Source organism: Hyperoodon ampullatus, assembly GCF_949752795.1.
Source record: "Hyperoodon ampullatus genome assembly, chromosome: 5".
In the NCBI taxonomy this organism is placed as follows: Eukaryota; Metazoa; Chordata; class Mammalia; order Artiodactyla; family Ziphiidae; genus Hyperoodon; species Hyperoodon ampullatus.
Window position 1 is genome coordinate 98,246,832 of NC_136918.1, and position 20,805 is coordinate 98,267,636.

The 20,805-nt window shown below is 36.2% G+C and overlaps 1 protein-coding gene across 3 annotated transcripts in view; it reads left to right on the forward strand.

Moving 5' to 3' along the window:
- The window catches only part of ABI3BP (ABI family member 3 binding protein), a gene marked incomplete at both ends in the record, with an annotated part of 249,712 nt that overhangs the window by 115,562 nt on the left and 113,345 nt on the right, over nucleotides 1-20,805 (forward strand). For 2 of the 3 annotated variants that reach the window (XM_079704666.1, XM_079704667.1), the window contains 3 exons: nucleotides 7,121-7,198; nucleotides 9,049-9,123; nucleotides 11,357-11,431. In XM_079704666.1, coding sequence (XP_079560792.1) covers nucleotides 7,121-7,198; nucleotides 9,049-9,123; nucleotides 11,357-11,431 — 228 coding nt within the window. Of the gene's footprint in view, nucleotides 1-7,120; nucleotides 7,199-9,048; nucleotides 9,124-9,869; nucleotides 9,945-10,792; nucleotides 10,865-11,356; nucleotides 11,432-20,805 lie in introns of all 3 variants that reach the window. The other variant, XM_079704665.1, reaches the window with a different exon arrangement.

Sequence of the window (20,805 nt, forward strand, 5' to 3'; positions counted from 1 at the left end):
GATTAAGATTGTAAATTTTTTGTTATGTGTCTTTTACCACGATAAAAAAAATTGGAAAAAATGTAAAGGGTAGATAGGATGGAGTGTTGGAGTTATTCATATAAATCACATTCTATAGGGAAATAGTTATTTTATATTTATATTTATGAAAGAAGAGTGAATGATCAAATTAACCAAAATATACACATTTATACAGGTATGATTTTCAAATGGAGTCATTGTTATAAATTACGCTTATTACACTGTACTATCAAGGGGCCACTAGAGGTCTTCAGCGGTAACTGAGGTAAGGGTCAGGTCTGTTAGAATTATTATTTACTTTGAGATTGATACTGCTTCCTACTTCTAGAAAGCACCAGATATGATTTTAGTGTTTAAAAAACATAAAACATAACAGTTTGGGGAAAAAACAGCAAAATTCTGTAAAAGGAGTCCAGAAACAATTGGGGTGGCCAGTGGGCTAAGCTAGTTGCTGCATTTGAGTATCACATTGGTCTGAATTCTCTCTATAGCAGAGGATCTCACCCTTGATGAAACATCGGAAGCCGTGGCGGGCTTGTTACACCCAGGCTGCTGCGCTCACCCCCAGGATACTGATTCCGTAGGTCTAGGGTGGGGCCTGAGAATTTGCATTTCTACCCAGTACTCAGGTGATACTGGTGCTCCTGGTCTGGAAGCCACACTTTGAGAACCACCCCTCTAAAGTCTCTGGAGAATGTCTTGGGCCACTGATAAATATGGAAAAAGGTGGCATGATGTGGTGGAAATTGAACAAGACTTAAAAATGTAGAATATTTTTCTTGAACTAGGCAATGGCTAAGAACTTCAGCACTTATATACTTGAATCTTCACATTTTATGGGTGTGGAAACAGGCCCAAGCCCCTGTTTGGCAACATTTATTCAACAAATATTTATTAAGCATTACTCGGGGCCAGAACTTCAAGTGGCTCGGGACATAATTGTGATTTACACAGGCACGGGACCCACCCACACAGAAACCTCAGACTTAATTTCACCTCCCTCATTGGAGGTCTGACCTGTTTACTTGTTTGATGTTAAGCAATCAGATTGTAACAGTTCTAAAAGGTAAACATTTACATTCTCCTTAGCTGTTAATTTGAGAACTTCCTGGAAGAAGGAGGAGCAAAGCCTTAATAAGTGGGTAGAAAAGCATAATTAGTGGACTTAGAATTTTGGAAAAATTTTCAAAATCTATGCATCACCATTTTATTAAGATATGAACATATTTGCCCATAAATCTTTGTGATTTTGTGCAGTTGTTACATTTTTACTGTAAAACATTCATATCTGTTAGTCCTATGGTGAGTTACTTCCAAGAATGTAGACAAGTGATTCTAGGCTTTATTTCTTTAATTTGTGCATCAGACTTGATCACCTCCTGTTTATCTGTAAACCCTGAGACTCAACTCTACATCATCTAAATGCTGTGCTAAAAGCCAGGAAGCTTCCATATTAAATTCCCGGAGTGAACCTGTGTTTAGAACCAGAGCTCAGGACTCTTGCACTCACCTGTTCTCTGCCCAGAGCCTATATAATACTTAGCCCCGTGCCTGGGAAAGACTTGCTTGTTCTTCTTTCTCGAGATAGTTGCTTTAGGTGTAAGGATAGGTTGTTTATTTGAGATTTTTCTTGTCTCTTGAGGTAAGATTGTATTGCTATAAACTTCCCTCTTAGAACATCTTTTGTTGTGTCCCATAGGTTTTGGATCATCGTGCTTTCGTTTTCATTTGTCGCTAGGTACTTTCTGATTTCCCCTTTATTTCTTCAGTGATCCACTGGTTATTTAGTAACATATTGTTTAGCCTCCATGTGTTTGTGTTTTTTACAGTTTTTTTTCCTGTAATTGATTTTTAATCTCCTAGTGCTATGGTCAGAAAAGATGCTTGATATGATTTCAATTTTCTTATATTTACCGAGGTTTGATTTGTGACCCAAGATTTGATCTATCCTGGAGAATGTTCTGTGTGCACTTGAGAAGAAAATGTATTCTGCTGCGTTCAGATGGAATGTCCTATAAATATCAATTAAGTCTATCTTTTATAATGTGTCATTTAAGCCTTGTGTTTCCTTATTAATTTACTGTCTGGATGATCTGTCCATTGGTGTAATTGGGGTGTTAAATTCCCCACTATTATTGTGTTACTGTCAATTTCCCCTTTCATGGCTGTTAGCATTTGCCTTATATACTGAGGTGCTCCTATGTTGGGTGCATATATATTTACAATTGTTATATCTTCTTGGATTGATCCCTTGATTGTTATGCAGTGTCCTTCCTTGTCTCTTGTAACAGCCTTTATTTTAAAGTCTATTTTGTCTGATATGAGTATTGCTACTCCAGCTTTCTGTTGGTTTCCATTTGTGTGGAATACCTTTTTCCATCCCCTCACTTTCAGTCTGTATGTGTCCCTGGGTCTGAAGTAGGTCTCTTGTAGACAGCATATATATGGGTCTTGTTTTTGTATCCATTCAGCCAGTCTGTGTCTTTTGGTTGAAGCATTTAATCCAATTACACTTACGGGTTTTATCAATATGTGTATTCCTATTGCCATTTTCTTAATTGTTTTGGGTTTGTTTTTGTAGGTCTTTTTTCTTCCCTTCCTTTTTTCTTCTCTTGTGGTTTGATGACCATATTAGTGTTGTATTTGGGTAGGTTTTTCTTCTTTGTGTGTGTATCTATTGTAGTTTTTTGGTTTGCATTTCCCATGAGGTTTTGATAAAGCAGTCTATATATATACAAGGTTGTTTTAAGTTGCTGGTCTCTTAATTTCAAATGCAATTCTGATTTCCTGCGTTTGTACTCTCCTCTTCTCACGGTTGCTGGTTTTGATATCATGTTTGCTTATGAATTCCTGCTTTTACTCTATGTTTGCCTTTACCAGTGAGCTTTCCTATTTGTGATTTTCTTGTTTCTAGTTTTGGCCTCTTGGGAAAGAGTTGTTCGGAAGGAGAAGAAAAGGAAGGAGCTGGCCAGTCTCTTACTGATTTGGTCCCTAATCTGTTCATCAAAATTCAAAAACCAGGATTTGTGAAGGCAGAAAATGAGCAGAGTTTTTCCCACACCACTGCTGTCACTTTTTTTTTTTTTTTATTGGAGCGTAGTTGATTTACAGTGTTGTGTTAGTTTCAGGTATACAGCAAAATGAATTAGTTATACATATATATATATATATATATATATCCACTCATTTTTAGATTCTTTTTCCATATAGGCCATTACAGAGTATTGAGTAGAGTTCCCTGTGCTATACAGTAGGTTCTTATTAGTTATCTATTTTATATATAGTAGTGTGTATTTGTCAATCCCAATCTCCCAATTTATCCCTCCACCTCCCTTATCCCCTGGTAACCGTAAGTTTGTTTTCTACATCTGTGACTTTACTAGTGTTTTGTAAATAAGTTCATTTGTACCCTTTTTTAGATCCATATATAAGCAATATCATATGATATTTGTCTTTCTGTGTCTGACTTACTTCACTCAGTATAACAATCTCTAGGTCCATCTACATTGCTGCACATGGCATTATTTTGTTCTTTTTTATGGCTGAGTAATATTCCACTGTATATATATACCACATTTTCTTTATCCGTTCCTCTGTTGATGGACATTTAGGTTGCTTCCGTGTCCTGGCTATTGTAAATAGTGCTGCAATGAACATTGGGGTGCCTGTATATACACTTTTCGAATTCTGGTTTTCTCCGTGTATATGCCTAGGAGTGGGATTGCTGGGTCATATGGTAGTTCTACTTTTAGTTCTTTAAGGGACCTCCATATTGTTCTCAGTAGTGGCTGCACCAATTTACATTCCCACCATCAGTATAGTAGGGTTCCCTTTTCTCCACACCCTCTCCAGCATTTATTGTTTGTAGATTTTTTTGACGATGGCCATTCTGACAGGTGTGACTGATACCTCATTGTAGTTTTAATTTGCATTTCTCTAATAATTAGTGATGTCAAGCATCATTTCATGTGCTTTTTGGCCATCTGTATGTCATCTTTGGAGAAATGTCACTGTTGAACTGAAATGTGTTTTGTTCCTTAGTTCTTGGTTTTAAGGACTATTTCCTAAATTTTTTGTTTTGTTTTGTTTTTCCAAAGTTCCACCTGCTATCTTAATATCAGTTCAAGCTTTTCATTTTCTTTAATTTAGAGAATTAAACAGTTGATTTTTTGGCTTGCTTTGCTTTTTGCTTTTGTTATTCTGATACGAATCACTAAAACTTCATGATTAAGTGTGATTTTAATGAAGACAAATTAAAATGCAAATAGTAAATGTATTTTAAAACTTACTTCTAGGGAAGCACCTATCTTAAATTGAATACATGGTGAATTTCTTACACATTGAAGAGACTGATAGGCAGTATGTTTGAAGATGTCCAGTAAACCCATCAAATGTACCATTTTAGACTATGTTACAAACTACATTTTAGATTTACTGGTTTTTATGAAGAGTGTGAGCATAAACAGTTCTTTATACTGATGAAGCAGAAATAAACTTTCCTGAAGTTATTTATCACTGCAATTCAGAAAAGTCCTACTGTGTAAGGGATTAAATCCTAAAAATAATATCCTCATTCCAGCAGGACCCAATGTGGGACATCAAAAAATTAATAGCTTTTGTTCTAAGAACACATGGTATGAATGAGAGAAATAAACAAGAAAGCTAGTAATACACACACCTCCCAGGGACATGAAAAGTGTTTGCCAAAGCCAAGACTTAGCCTGCCAATAATGAAAGGAAACAACTGTGTTGAAAAACAGTACAGAAGAATCAGAGAGAAAAAGGAATTTCCTGGGGTTTAGGCCGTGTTCTAATGACATTTTACTCTGCTGTTACCAAGACCAGTTGTACATAGATAGTGTAGGTGAATGCTCATGGCTTGATAGGAGTCACAAAGAGTCCCCATTCAAGTTCTTTCCCTTCAATCAATTTGTCTCACGCCTGAAGAGCCATGTTTAGAAATACAGTATGCCTCTATAAGGAATTAGTGATGGGTAGAGAATACAGACACCTCTTGGGAAGGTAGTTTACTGTTTTTCTTCATTAGCAGGCTAATTTTAGGTTAATGGTATTACCCCGTAAGGGCATGCATAAGGAGCTAAAGCAAAGCAATTCAGAGCATTGCCTGAAAGTCTAGAATCTGGAGGTTAAAATAAATAAATAATTTTTTAAATAAATAAATACACAGTCCTAGTCAGCCAGGGAAACACGAGTGTAGGATATTACACAGGAAGGAAACAATTAGCAAAAATAATCCTGAAGGAGAAGAGGACACTGAAAAAGAAGAGATCATTGAAAAAAAATACATTAAAAAAAAAAACGTCCTGTGGTACATGCTGAAAATAACAGGACTAGAGCTCATCAAAATTTGTAATCTGAACATTTTTTCCTGTGCTAACACTCACAATGGTTCTAAACCAAAGCTGTGACTACAAAAGAAGGAAAAAAAATGTTGATGAGATTTAGAAATCTAAAAAATAGAATTTATCATAAAATTATACTGGATCTGTTTATTTTTTTAGTTATTCCAGAAAGAGTCCCTTCTCTTTATGTCCTGCTAAATTAATTTGAACAATGGTATTAAGCATTTCTGTTGTACAAACATGCTGTACAGCTTCATGAGCACAGCAATTCAGAACACACACTTGACTGATAGCTATGGCAAGTACCCTAGCACTTGTGATGCCTATTTCTAGCATCTCAAATCACTCCTGAAAATCATAAGCTCTAGGAATCTATCATATACTTCCATAATACAGATTGAAAATTGATTTGCTTCCATGATCTTTGTGAAAGGGATGACTTTATAATTGTCTTTAAGTCCATCAGAAGTAAATGAATATTTTGTGCCCATGTTAACTGAAAAGAAGAAATTGGTCTTTAAAACAGTGATGTGAACTATAGGAAGAAGTTGCAAAATTTACATCCTCAAAGAACTTTGAGAGAACAGATTAGATCAGTAGTTCTCAACAGAGGGCAATTTTGTCCCCTCCCCAGGATATTTCGCAGTGTCTGGAGACATTTTTGGTTGTCACAGCTGTGGAAGGGTGGAATCCAGTGAGTAAAGGCCAGAGATGCTGCTAAATATCCTGCACTTCACAGGAAAGGCCCCCATTAAAAAAATTGTCCAGCCCAAAATGTCAGTAGTGCCAAAGCTGAGAAACCCAAGAAGTTCCTTACAACCTTAGGACTCTTTAAAAATCCCATCTGATTATAATCAGTTCAAGGTGACATGATCAGGGTATCTCAAAGATGAATGAATTCTTTCATGCCACTAGACTGTTTCAAAATATCATAAGCAGATCATTGATTCAGTGTGCTAAATAGCTGAATCAAGTTAATCCTAATTGCATTTTGGAGAATATGGAGAATATCTTAATCATTGGGCAACTCTGGTACAGAAATGTACTTTCTTTGAAAAGGAATACCTAAATTTTAGAAGAAAGTTTCCTGACTAATTGTCAGAAGAGAAAAGAAATAGAATTAAAAAACAGACTTCATTTTTTTACACTGAATTCCCACACAGACCCAAAGAAAATATCTATGTTAACATGAGGTTCAAATAAATAACTGTTGGTATTTTTTCCTAACCACAAATATCTTCAAATAACTTAGTTTCCTATGTGTGTTATTCATGTTTTTCTAAAACTTTAGAGCCATAGCCTATTATATTTTTTACCATGCATAATAACGGATAATTTCTATTCATTGATTTAAAAAAATTAGGAGTAATTGAATATAAAATTCCAGGGAGCATTTGCTATGCCTTACAACCTGTGCCTTCAAGAAACTCTGTTATGAGTCAGAATGACTTGAGAGCTATCCAAGTACTGGGTTGTGATTTTTTTCCTCATTCCAGTGCCAACCTAGATCTTAAAGAATTACCTAGGATTAATGAGAAGGAATTCTGAAGATTGTCACTACTAATACTAATCCCTGGTAGAAATGCACAATAAATTTATTGACTGCCTGGTGGGAAGGGATAAGAGCAGAATAGATTTCTTGAAATAGTCTGTTGCTTGATTGTTTTGAGGGAATTATATTTGGATACTCTATTATGAGGAAGTGAGATAAGTTGTTTGTTTTCTGAATTTTTTAGCTAAGAATGAAACCTTGGCACTGCCTGCTGAATCTAAAACACCAGAGGTAGAAAAAATCCCAGCACAGCCCGTAACAGGTAATGAGATCCCTACGTTATTAACTTTGAGAAAATAAATAATATGTTTTTTCAAATAGTAACTGATAGAAAAGCCTGTATTTTTTTTTTTTTCAGTGAAGAGCCAGTAGGAAATTCATTTTGATCATAAGCACACAACAGTAGGAGATTCTGGGTCTTTAATGTTTGGAAAAACAGCAGATGCAAATGAACCATTGAATTCTATAACTGATATGTAATATGGAAGCTGTATTTTTCACTTTAAGTGAAAGTTGTTACTGCAACTTTCTGAAATATTTTTATACTAAGATGTAATACCATGGTTTGGGTGCTTTCCTTTTATAAGAAGACACGAGAGCATTTTTTCATTTCTTCACTTTCACAAGTGATTGGTTTAGCAAAATGCCATTATCCCTCATAAATCCATAGTTTAATATCTATGAAAATACCTTGGAATCATTTAGTAACAATGTCTCTTGAAGATTAACAATGCTTGTGTAGAAAATACCTAATAGTTCAGTAAAAATCCTTTAAAGAATAAACGCAGTATGCATTTTCCCCAGTTTATCAACCATTACTAACAAACATTCAGCATGTCTTATGTGAATGAACTGCCCAAGTCCAGCCCACTGGGGACATGTTATTCTCTGAACTACAGAGTTTTTGCCAGAGCAATACCACTTCATCCAGAGATCTGTGAAACAAATATCTGGCAAGAATTCCTCCAAATCTACATTTAGCAAAGTAATTCCAATCTAAAGTGAATTTTTTAACCCATAAAATTGCCATAAATTGAACTATCAGTGATATTTACCTTGTACTAAACTCTTGGACTCCTAACTAGTCCAGAGAAAAGAAAGATTGGTGGGGAAATAAAATGGCTTGATTTCAAGAAACCTATTCAAGTAGAAATATTTCTGACAGAGTAAGAAGTACTTGGTCCTACCTAAAGGTGATAAATGGACCTTCCATCCCCCACCTTCATGGGAGTTGGAGCAAGGGTAGGCTCTGATGCTGGAATAAGCTATTTGAATGAAATTCCTAGGTAGTTTTCTGATTTCAGTATAATTAGCCAATACCAAGAAAAGCATTCCCAACTACACTTCTTCTCTTGGCATAGTATCTGATGGGAGAGTCAACAGAGTTCTTAGCTCTCTGCCAAACCTTCCTCAGGATTTTCCATTTCAGAAACACTTAGGCAAACACCGTAATTCATTATTCAGTGGCACTGTGTTTATTTCATATCCTTACCCTACAAAATTCTGGAATTGTGTAGCTCACAATTCATTCCAGATCTCGGTGATCCTGGTTCTTATTCCTCAAAAACTATTTACCTGAAGGTCATCTTTACCTTTGATCTAGCACTTGAAACAACCCTGTGACTGAGCATTTGAATCCTCATAATTTCAACCCAGTTCCAAGCTTTGCATGTTGACTACAGTTTGGAAGAGAGAAGTCTTAAAATTGTAATAGTTCTAAATAAATCTTTTTGACCTGGGTCATTATGTTATCTGCCCATATATTAACTTGTTTAATAAATATTTATCATGTGCTTGCTTACTATATCCCAGACTTTGTGCTAAGAAAAAAGGACAGACCCAAAATTATGATTAAACTGATAAATGCTTCCATGGGGGTCAATTCCACTTGCTTTTTGGAACACACGGAAAGTGGACAAACCCAGAAAGGAAGGGTTGGGAGGAGGTGTCAGTTCAGACACAAGCCAGGGAGCCCTTAACATAATTAACTTGAAAAGAATTAGTCCGTGTAAGTGTCAGTTCTAATTCTAAAAGGCAACAAAAGTGCCTTATGGTCTTGACTTGTTTCATCATTTTATCTTAATTTGTAAAGTCGTCTTTTTTACCTTCCAGTGACTCCTGAATCAGTTCCAAGAACCACTAAACCCACTGTGTCTAGTGCCTTAGACATTTCAGAAACAATACCGGGTAATTCTAAGAACTTTTTTTCTTAAAAAAAAAAAAAAAAAAAGAACCTCCCAACCCTCATACAAAAGTAACCCCAATGCCTTGGCTTCCCATCCTCCCCACTTTCTTTCCTACCTTACTGGCAGTAGTTCATCTTCTATTTCTCGGACCAATTCCATTAAAGAGTTAACGACATACCTTGATCCTGATGACTAATATTCTAGGCAGCTCTAGATGCTATATGCTAACTGTACACCCTTTTTACCAGTCTCTTGGGAGGTATAGAAAAACAGAATGCCAGCCTTTTAACCTACAAAGCTTGGAGGAGTGAGAGTCTTGACTATGTCTGTGCTTTCCATTTCAGTTGGCTTTTCCAAGTCTTGTGTGTACTAAACTTAAGGAGAATCCCCCAAAGTGTCATGCCTTTTACTAAGAATTTCATGTCATGCAAGTTAGCTGCTTCTTGGCCCAAGAGAATCTAACCTGCTTTATTCTCTTCTCCAAAAAAAAAAAAAAACAGGAGCAGCATGTACATATTTTGTTCTGTACTTGTGATATTGATCTTCCATGCCACACCATGGCCGTTTGAACATATACCTTCAAATTATAACTATGTAAAACATTTCCAGGGAAAGCCAGCTATTTCCATGAAAGGCATCAGCTGCCCAATGCACCCTCTGTTATGAGCATGCCTCACATGACATGGTTAAGCCACAATGTCAAATCCCGACTCAGGGAGTTTCTAACTGAATTCTTCTTTATTGCAGTTCTCAGGGGAAGGACCCCCGAAACACCGCAAACTATTTTAATACCTAGGTTTGAATTGCCACTGAGCACTCTAGGTAAAAATTATTAAACACTGCAGCTTATTATTACCTTGGAAATATTATGCATGCTTGAAAGAAGTCCTTAGGCTAATTCATTCAAACTTATCTCCTCACAGAAAAGAAGGGACACATGGCTTATAGAACAATAAACTCTCCAATACCAAGCCCTTAAATGTTATAAATTCTTTATTTTATAATCTAGTATCCTAAAGAGTCTTTCTCTATGACAAATCCTTTGGTAATTTTTCTTGGGGGTAGTCATATTTTGATATTATATTTGATTCTTTTAATTCAACATTATTGTGTCACTGAATAAGTTATTTTCTATATTTTTCCTAAATATCTTTCTACTCAACTGTTTCTCTTGAAATAGAAGATATATTTATGATATTTCTGCAGACTGCTTCTTAGAATTCTTAGAATTTACGTGCAATATCAAAAAAGTTGTTGGGGGAGCTTAAATATAAAGTCATGTAGTTACTGAAATTCTATTTTTAAAAACTATTGGACAGACATTTTCTAGTTCATATGTGTTTGGTGCTTGACTTGAGTTTAAACTTAATATATCTGAGAACACACATACGCATAGCTGAAGAAATTAGGATACTAGTTTAATAAGGGTGAAAAAAAGAACCCAAACTCCTCAAATGCAGTGGCTTCATTATACAAAATAGAAAAAGAAGCTGTCTTATATTATCCATCATTGAAACACAGGAGTAAGAAATATATACTAGTAACAGTCCCTTACCTTACCTGAGTAATTTGCATTTGTGTGTTTGTTTTTTGTTTTTGAAGCTTGAGATTTTAAAAACCTTTTCTCTTACTCCCACTTCAAGCATAACATTTCTTGTGTTTCATTGCAGCTCCGAAAATTCTTCCAGAATTTCCTCAGGCAAAAACACCCTTCCCTTTTGAGAAACCTGGGGGCACCTTGGGTAATAACAGCACCTTAAATCTGGTGTTACGACATGGGTGGTGATTGCTTAATTCTGTAGAACACGTTTACTGGATCTTATCTATGCAAACCTCAATGAACTGCTGAATTCAGTCAACTCAGCCAAACAAGTGGTTGATTTGGTTTAAAAAAAAAAAAAGCCAAAAATAACTATTTCTCTGATTGTATTTTCTACAAATTTAGTAACAATTATCAATCTATTAATTCCATATATAGCCCATTTAGTTAGTTTTCTATCCTCAAAAAGGTGAGAGTATGACACCAAACTCTAGTCTCCTTCTAGTCTCTACTCAAATGCTCTCTAAATGGGTGTATATTGATTTCTTCTTCATATGTGATGATGTTTAATTGGATCAGTATGTGTTTTTTATTTCAGGCTACTGGTAGCCACTTAACCACACCAGCAATCTATTTCTGTCTCTTTATCCTTTCAAAAAAATTCTCAGTGAATTCCATTTCTTTTTTGCTGTAGCTTCAAGTCAAAAGCCATGGATTGTGCCTACAAGTAAAATATCTGAAGATTCCAAAATTCTGCTGCCTCAAACTGGTAATTGCATTCTTTTTTTAAAAAATAGATTGGAGCAACAGTATGGAATAACTTCTCGTTTTTATTTTTATAGGTTGTTTAGTTGATTATCCATATACTTTGTAGTAAATGGTAAAGTTATAATCCATTCTTGATGCTTAGATGAATTTCATTTTTTTCAATACGAAAGCAAAATGCTTTTGCATTTGTTTTAAAGATCTGTGTTTTAATGTCTGGATATACAGTTAGAAGTCTGGCTAGAAGATGAACTGTGAATTGGCTCATTGAATTTCTAGAGATCTCTTTAGTGACATGAGAGCAGTAACAAAAATAAGAATCCCATCGTGATCTGATTTAAGAGTATGAATTTAATATTTCCCTTGCAGTTAGATATTTGCCTCTTTTTCAGTAAAATATCCAGTGAACATTTGAGAGTTTACTTTGTGGAAGATATTATTACTGAAATAATAAAATATGTAAACATAAAATATGTCCTAAAATATGTAAACATATTGTGATATAGAGGAAAGACCACAGGTCTTGGCATTAATACTGGACCTTGGTTCCAGTTCTGGCTTTACTACCAACCACATATTTTAGCTATTTTTCTCTACTTTCCTGGATCCTGGTTTGCTCTTTTGTAAACTATAGCAATTGGCTTTTTCTCCCGAGAATTCTTGTGTTCCAACACTAAAATTGATTGAGTGAAATAGCTTCCTTTTTAAAAAATAGATTTTTCTCAATTAAAGAGTTTTTGCATTTATGTCCTTTCTTTGATGTCTAGTGGTCAACTAAAGAAAATATTCAGCATGTGAGAATTATAAGAAAACCTCACAAACCATTTTGTGTGATTACTTCTATGATTTTTGTTTTACTTATTTGTATTTTAATTTTGTGAACCTTCTAGTGGTGATTTTTTTTGAGTACATATAATTAGTGTATAATGTAGTTAGAAGTTCATGTAATGATGTTAAACACACCCCCATTCTGTGGTATTCTCCAGAAAGGAGTCCCGCACAGGACTGGTTTGAGAAAGGATGAGAATGAGCCTACAGACACATAGATCTTAGTCAAATGATCCTTTCTCTGGTGAGTGTAATTGATTCAGATCTTAGCAAAAGATACAACAAGGATGGCATCAAATGAAGTAAGCATGTCTGTTACAGTCCTCCCTAGTTTACTCATGTGAGAAAACACTTATAAGTTGGTTATAGTTGTCAGCCAATACAGAGAAGCCTTAAATTGGGTCTTTCTAAGCCTTGATTCCCCAAGTCACTGACCCTGAAATTCTAGTGCCATTACTCAGTGTGGGTGCAAGAACACCTTCAGAATTCAGGTCACCTGAGTCTAAAATCCAGGCTCTGGGTGGAGTTTCATACTGAGCCTCTAGTTCTGTTAACACAGAGGCACAGCTGCACTGCAGACTGTGGAACAATGCTAGTCTGTGGGTGTGTGTGACGGTTTATCTGCTGCACTGTGGCCCAGCTGGCCTGACCCCCATGTCCTTTACAAGTATCACATCTTCCAAACCAAAGACTGTTGGGGCCCACTGAGTTAGTAGAACACTTAGGTCCCTTTTATCTCTCAACTTCTGGGCTATAAACACAGGGCATATAAGGTCTTCCTGGTTTCTCTTGAGCAGCCTCTAGATTTTTGGTGTTTATGATTATTTAAGAGCAAACTGACCAAAACCTCCAGGAAACCACTTATGAAATTTCAATGCCTAGGATATGAATTATATATAAGCCTGAATTGAAGCAAGCTCTGGGGGGTAGGGAAAATATGTTTGCAGGTGAATGTTGTAGAGTTACAAAGAGACGAAGATAGATGAGATTGGAAATCCCAGTAAAAGAAAGGTTCCTTTTGCCTTAATTACAGCAAAGGAATATTCTGGTTTTGCCCTGTGGAGTATGAATAGTTGCTAATGCCGCAGGAAGCAGTTTCATTATTCAGCTGCTTCCCTCCTGCTAGGGCCACCTTAGGCTGCCAGAGAACTTCCAAAAACTGTCGACTGCCAGCCATCTCTAGATGAAGTGTGTGGGCCTGTCATGGGCTGTAACAGTTCAGTAGGTATGATTGCAGTCATAAGCATCAGCCACAGAAACTTCCTAGCCTGCCGTTACTACACTGAATTGTTATGACTGGGCTACTTGGTATGATGTTTGGAGAGAGAGCATTGGCATCACCAGGGAGCTTTTTAGAAAGGCAGAATCTTGGGCTCTACTTCAAATCTGTTGAATCAGGATCTGCTTTTTAACAAGATCTCCAGGTGATTTGTATGAGCATTAAAGTTTAAGAAGCACCGCCTTATCACTGTAGTCTGTAATACTTTACATGGTACAGATAAGAAGCATCGAATGTGGTCAGTTATAGGACAGGAGGCCTGAAATCAATGTAAAATTGGTTTCTTAAAGTGGGCGCTTAAGTATTTCTTGTTTCTGCTAGTATTTTTAACACTTCCATCTACCTCTTGTATAAATGTTCTGTGGCATCTTCCTAATGTGATAAATTTCTAATTAAAATTTATCAAATGTGTTACTTGTGATTTAAAGAGTTGGTATATTCACACAACCCTTTTATTCATTTCAGCCTTTGTTTCTCAATTGATTTTGTGTGAATTTACACAGGCACTAAGTTTCTATTTCCTATTTAGTTTCAACATATATGATTATTGTATTTTCCAGTTACTCACATGGCTTCCTAATGCAATTATTTGAGAATTAAGAAGAGAGAGAGGCAGAGATAGTACTTGAATGCCAGTCCATGAAATCATCGGTCTCGTTTTTAGTTGTTACATCTTTTGAAGAAATGATATATTTCAGCTGGTATTAATGACATTATTATAGCAAAATGAACATATTTTGTTTTCTCTGTTGGCATGCAATGCATCTATATTTACTATGTCAATTACCTTCAGCCAAAGACTACCAGGAACACACCTGTATTTGAACAAAGTTAGGTTTATTTACTTTTTGTAACAATGGAGAATGCAGACCATGAGGAACTGTGGATCTGTTAGTAAGAGGATGTTATGGGATTTAGTCTTGTGTTAGGTGATTCTGGGGAGTGTTTAAGGAAGTGAAGCTTTGCTCTGAATTGGATGCGGTCTGAAAATGGGAATAATCTGTGACAGAATATCTTAAGAATTCTTAACTAGAAGGCGAGAAAAGAGGAGTAAGACTAAAGCTGTGATTGGTAAAGATATTAGCCAGAATATGAGGACAGTAATTTTTGTGCTCATGCGTTTGTGTCCCACACAGTTACAGAATGGTCTTGTTTTTGTCTTGGTCCATCTTTGTCACCAAGTGAACTTGTCTGATGTTGATGTTCTTTTCAATTGTCGATGTTCCGTAGGTGAACACAACAGCCTAGCTGTGAGTGCCTGGCCGGCACCTGGATACCAGGGGCTGCTTGTTTCTTTATCAACCATTAAACATGGTTTATCAGTACCTTTTGTAAAACTCATTTTCCTTCAACGTTTACTAGATTTGTTTTCCACATTTACTTCATACTCTGTATCAAATAATCAGAACGCATGCTCTTAAAAAGATGTCTATATTACTTTTGTCAATAAAAAGCTATGTGGCAATTCTAACTTGCATGTCGAATATTGAAATCATTTCAGTAGTTTAGGGCTGCATTTTGTGATCTCATTATTTGGAATTGTACTTTCTTTAAACCTTCTCTAAAGTATGTTCAAGTAGGATTGACTGATTTTGCTTTCCTTAGCAAATCCACCCTTTCTTAAAGTACAGAAAGGAAATTATAAAAATCTGCTCTTTAACTATATGCCAGAATGTAAACTTATTTATAAATTCTATATTAAAAGAAAGTTGGCCATAGAAATACTTACGTGCTTATAACAATCATTCAGAAAAGTCAATCTTTCTGATGATGCAATAGAATTGGTCTTATGTTCTGCTGGAAGGTAGCCAGTAGAACATGGTTGGAGAAGAAGAATAGAAATCAGTGTTTTGTTTCTGGCTTGCTAATGCTGTCAGTGTTAAGCATCCTTAATTTACTTGGTCATCCCCTTAAAAGATCATCATTTAGTACCAGGAGGGATTTGAACCTTAATCAAATAAAAAAATGATTTCTTCATATAACCCAAGATGATGCAGTGTGTTTATTTGCATCCTTAGAAAACTCTTCAGCCTGTTCTTCCCCTAGCATGCCCAGACAAACTGACTTTTCCCTCTAATTGTACAGTAACTTATTACTAAGATGACAGTTCCTTCTGGCATAATTATTTCCCCTTGAGCAATAAACAATTATCTTTAGAGACTTCCCTTGGCAGAACTGAGGATGGTCTGCCTCAGTCTTTTCATTAGAATCCACTTTGGGAGCTCCCTTTAGGAGTTCATTACTGATTATTTTCAGTGTTTCATTCTTTCAGTACTTTGTAGAGCTTTAAGAAATTGCTATATGCACTTAAGCTCTATAAATTATTTAAAGCCTTGAAAACTGAAGTGATCAGCATGCCTGAGGGGTGGTATACTGGTTGGAAAGTTTCAGCCACAAGTGGTTTGCTCACAGTGGTTGAACTCTACATTTGGACCTTATTGTCTTCCTATGAGGTGTTGATTAGCATAGATCTGGCCCACCGGACTGAATTAAGCCCTAGAGAGGAGAAAAAATAGGAATAAATGGTGGTGTTGATGCTTTGAGATCAGGAAAATAGAATTTAAGTATACCAGATGGTTTACAGATTTACAGTGGCCTCTTAGAGATGTACAGCCACAGCCTTTGGTTTTGCTTCATGAGCATTTTCTTGCAGGCAATATATTCACAAATTTCAAGGCCAACCAGAAAGGTATTTTATTTTTCCATGAAATGAAGAGAGCTTTATGTACTTATTTAAATGGTACTGAGAACTCTGTGTGTGGTGTTTATAAATGCTTTTCTCATCCAGCTACTTATTGATGGTCCTGTTGTATTTTCCCCTTGTGTCTTTATATGTGTGCTTAGGATTCTATTTCCATGGCAAGGTGTGGCCACACAAGCATATGGCAGGTAATTGTGTAGTAGAGGGAGAGATTTGTGTGCACACATATGTGTGTTATAAAATAATTAAAGGATCTGTTCATTTATTCTCATCTATCCTTACTAAGAGCATAAACTACCCAACTGTCAAACTCATTGTTATTTGTTCATTGTAATGGAAATCTTGCCGATTAATTCCATTGAGTCTTCCCATGTACAAGGCTCTGGGGTAAACCTTGAAGTCCATAAAGAGCATGACAGGCACAATTTCTATCCTAATGAGGTCACGAGGTCTTTCACCTAAGAATTTATGTTTTAAAAGGAGTCTTTATACATATGCAGTCGAATATTATTCAACCATAAAAAAAAGATGGAATAATGCCATTGTAGCAACATAGATGAACCTAGAGATTATCATACTAAGTGAAGTAAGTCAGACACAGAAAGACAAATATCATATGATACTACTTATATATGGACTCTAAAAAATGATACAAATGAACTTATTTACAGAACAGAAACGGACTTACAGACATAGAAAACAAACTTAGGGTTAACAAAGGGGAAAGGGGGTGAGGAGGGATAAATTAGGAGTTTGGGATTAGCAGATAGAAACTACTATATATAAAAGAGTTAAACAACAAGGTCCTACTGTATAGCACAGGAAACTATATTCAATATCTTGTAATAAACTATAAGGGAGGGTGGGAGGGAGATGCAAGAGGGAGGAGATATGGGAATATATGTATATGTATAGCTGATTCACTTTGTTATAAAGCAGAAACTAACACACCATTGTAAAGCAATTATACTCCAATAAAGATGTTTAAAAAAAACAAACTAGGGCTTCCCTGGTGGCGCAGTGGTTGAGAGTCCGCCTGCCGATGGAGGGGACACGGGTTCGTGCCCTGGTCCGGGAAGATCCCACATGCGGTGGAGCGGCTGGGCCCGTGAGCCATGGCTGCTGAGCCTGCGCCTCTGGAGACTGTGCTCTGCAACAGGAGAGGCCACAACAGTGAGAGGCCCACGTACCGCAAAAAAAAAAAAAAAAAAAAAACACCTATAAGGAAAAGAATCTGAAAATATACATATATATATATATATACATATATATATGTATATATATATCTGAATTACTTTGCTATACACCAGAAGCTAACACATTTTAAATCAACTATATGTCAATAAAAAAATAATAAATTTAGAAACAGTCCAACAAAAAAGTCTTTCACATAGTTCTTAATATTCATGGAATTTGAATAAGATAAATTGATGAATTCTTGATCATTGTAAAGGCCTTGTCTGTGTGCCATCATATGTTTCCAGAGCAATATCAAAGTATTTTTATTATGGAATTTGCATCTAATCAGTTTTTTTAAAGTAAAAATAAAATGTACAACCAAACATAATTTAGCAATGTAGTTTTAGGAAGTTATAAACAAATGAGAAAATTGTAGTGTGGCTTATTTCATATTATTTTTTTCTCTGAAAAATATAAAAATAAAATTTAGTTATCATGATTATAAGCCATTACTGTTTTTTGAAAGAAACTAAAATTGCTTTTTATAGCCTTTGAATTGAACTGCGTATTTTACTAGCCTTAGACTTCTCCTACAAATTTTGGTCCCATTTATATTCTGTGAATGCAAGACTTAATGACAAATGGCTGGAGAATGTCACCCACTAAAGTAAACTTTGGTGACAGAAGATGTTTGCCTCTAAACAATAATGCATGATGGCATGTAGAGTCTAAAAAATAGAAGGGTTTACCCCTCTTAGCTATTTATCAATTTTATAGCTGGAAAAGCCCTTTAAAAACCAGGGATACCTAAGCATTTCCTGTGTTTCATTCTGGTATAAAAAGAAGTATATTTACAAGAGTTTTGTGGGAGTTTTTGTTTGGTTTTTTTTTTAATTTTATTTATTTTTTTATACAGCAGGTTTTTATTAGTTATCCATTTTATACATGTTGGTGTATATAGGTCAATCCCAATCTCCCAATTCATCACACCACCACCCCTCCCCCCACCACTTTCCCCCCTTGGTGTCCATATGTTTGTTCTCTGCATCTGTGTCTCAATTTCGGCCCTGCAAACCAGTTCATCTGTACCATTTTTCTAGGTTCCACATATATGCATTAATATACGATATTTGTTTTTCTCTTTCTGACTTCACTCTGTATGACAGTCTCTAGATCCATCCACATCTCTACAAATGACCCAGTTTCGTTCCTTTTTATGGCTGAGTAATATTCCATTGTATATATGTACCACATCTTCTTTATCCATTCATCTGTCGAAGGGCATTTAGGTTGCTTCCATGTCCTGGCTATTGTAAATAGAGCTGCAGTGAACATTGGGGTGCATGTATCTTTTTGAATTATGGTTTTCTCTGGATATAAGCCCAGTAGTGGGATTGCTGGGTCATATGGTAATTCTATTCTTAGTTTTTTAAGGAAACTCCATACTGTTCTCCATAGTGGCTGTATCAATTTACATTCCCACTAACAGTGCAAGAGGATTCCCTTTTCTCCACACCCTCTCCAGCATTTGTTGTTTGTAGATTTTCTGATGATGCCCATTCTAGCTGGTGTGAGGTGATACCTCATTGTAGTTTTGATTTGCATTTCTCTAACAATTAGTGACATTGAGCAGCTTTTCATGTGCTTCTTGGCCATCTGTATGTCCTCTTTGGAGAAATGTCTATTTAGGTCTTCTGCCCATTTTTGGATTGGGTTATTTGTTTTTTTAATATTGAGCTGCATGAGCTGTTTATATATTTTGGAGATAATCCTTTGTCTCTTGATTTGTTTGCAAATATTTTCTCCCATTCTGAGGGTTGTCTTTTCGTCTTGTTTGTAGTTCCCTTTGCTGTGCAAAAGCTTTGAAGTTTCATTAGGTCTCATTTGTTTATTTTTGTTTTTATTTCCCTTACTCTAGAAGGTGGATCAAAAAAGATCTTGTTATGGGCTTGCCTGGTGGCTCAGTTGTTGGGAGTCCGCCTGCCGATGCAGGGGACACGGGTTCATGCCCCGGTCCAGGAGGATCCCGCATGCCGCGGAGCGGCTGGGCCCGTGAGCCATGGCCACTGGGCCTGTGCGTCCGGAGCCTGTGCTCCACAGCGAGAGAGGCCACAGCAGTGAGAGGCCTGCGTACTGCAAAAAAAAAAAAAAAAAAGATCTTGCTGTGATTTATGTCAAAGAGTGTTTTCCTCTAAGATTTTTATAGTGTCTGGTCTTACATTTAGGCCTCTAATCCATTTTGAGTTTATTTTTATGTATGGTGTTAAGGAGTGTTCTAATTTCATTCTTTTACATGTCGCTGTCCAGTTCTCCCAGCACCACTTATTGAAGAGACTGTCTTTTCTCCATTGTATATCCTTGCCTCCTTTGTCATAGATTAGTTGACCATAGGTGCGTGGGTTTATCTCTGGGCTTTCTATCCTATTCCATTGATCTATATTTCTGTTTTTGTGCCAGTACCATATTGTCTTGATTACTGTAGCTTTGTAGTTTAGTCTGAAGTTTGGGAGCCTGATTCCTTCAGCTCCATTTTTTTCCCTCAAGACTGCTTTGGCTATTCAGGGTCTTTTGTGTTTCCATACAGATTGTGAAATTTTTGTTCTAATTCTGTGAAAAATGCCATTGGTAGTTTGATAGGGATTGCATTGAATCTGTAGATTGCTTTGGGTAGTATAGTCATTTTCACAATATTGATTCTTCCAATCCAAGAACATGGTATGTCTTTTCATCTGTTTGTATCAAGAGTTTTGTAAAGAAGTCAAGAGTGGTTGATTTTTGGAGAACTCCAGTTTCCGCCCTGTCCTATCCTCTTACATCCATTACTTCAGAGTCAAAAACTCTTGTTTAACCCATGAAATGAGGTAGTAGTGTGCTTCTCAGAGCTGCCCAAACAACATAAAACTTCCAGCGAGTGGTGTTTTTGTGTTTTTAGCACTCAGCTATCAGAAACTCCAGAAATAGAAATATCAGGGACCAAACCTACTGGCAAACATGTGATTTTAATCTTAATTATATTTGAGAAAATGTTTGGAAGTAAGAGGTCCCTGACAGTTGGGAAATTTCAGATGTGAGTCACAGTTGCCAGAGGATGATGGAAGGAGGGCTTCTTTCCCCAGGACAGTGTCTTCTGGGAATAACTTAAGGGAAGATTGAGGCCTAGCTTGGAACCTCCAGGATGGAAGGGCCTTGTTAATATGGAAAAGAAGTAGAAAAAGGGTGAATAAATATCATCTCTTAGAATAGAGTACAAGAATATAAGAAAGTTGGTCCAATGTCACTAGATGGAAGGGAAATTTGGGAGTTAGGATAACATAAAGACAGTATGGTGTTTTTCAAAAGCAACAATATAAAATATAAATAAGTCAGCTATTAATTGACAATTTCTTACCTA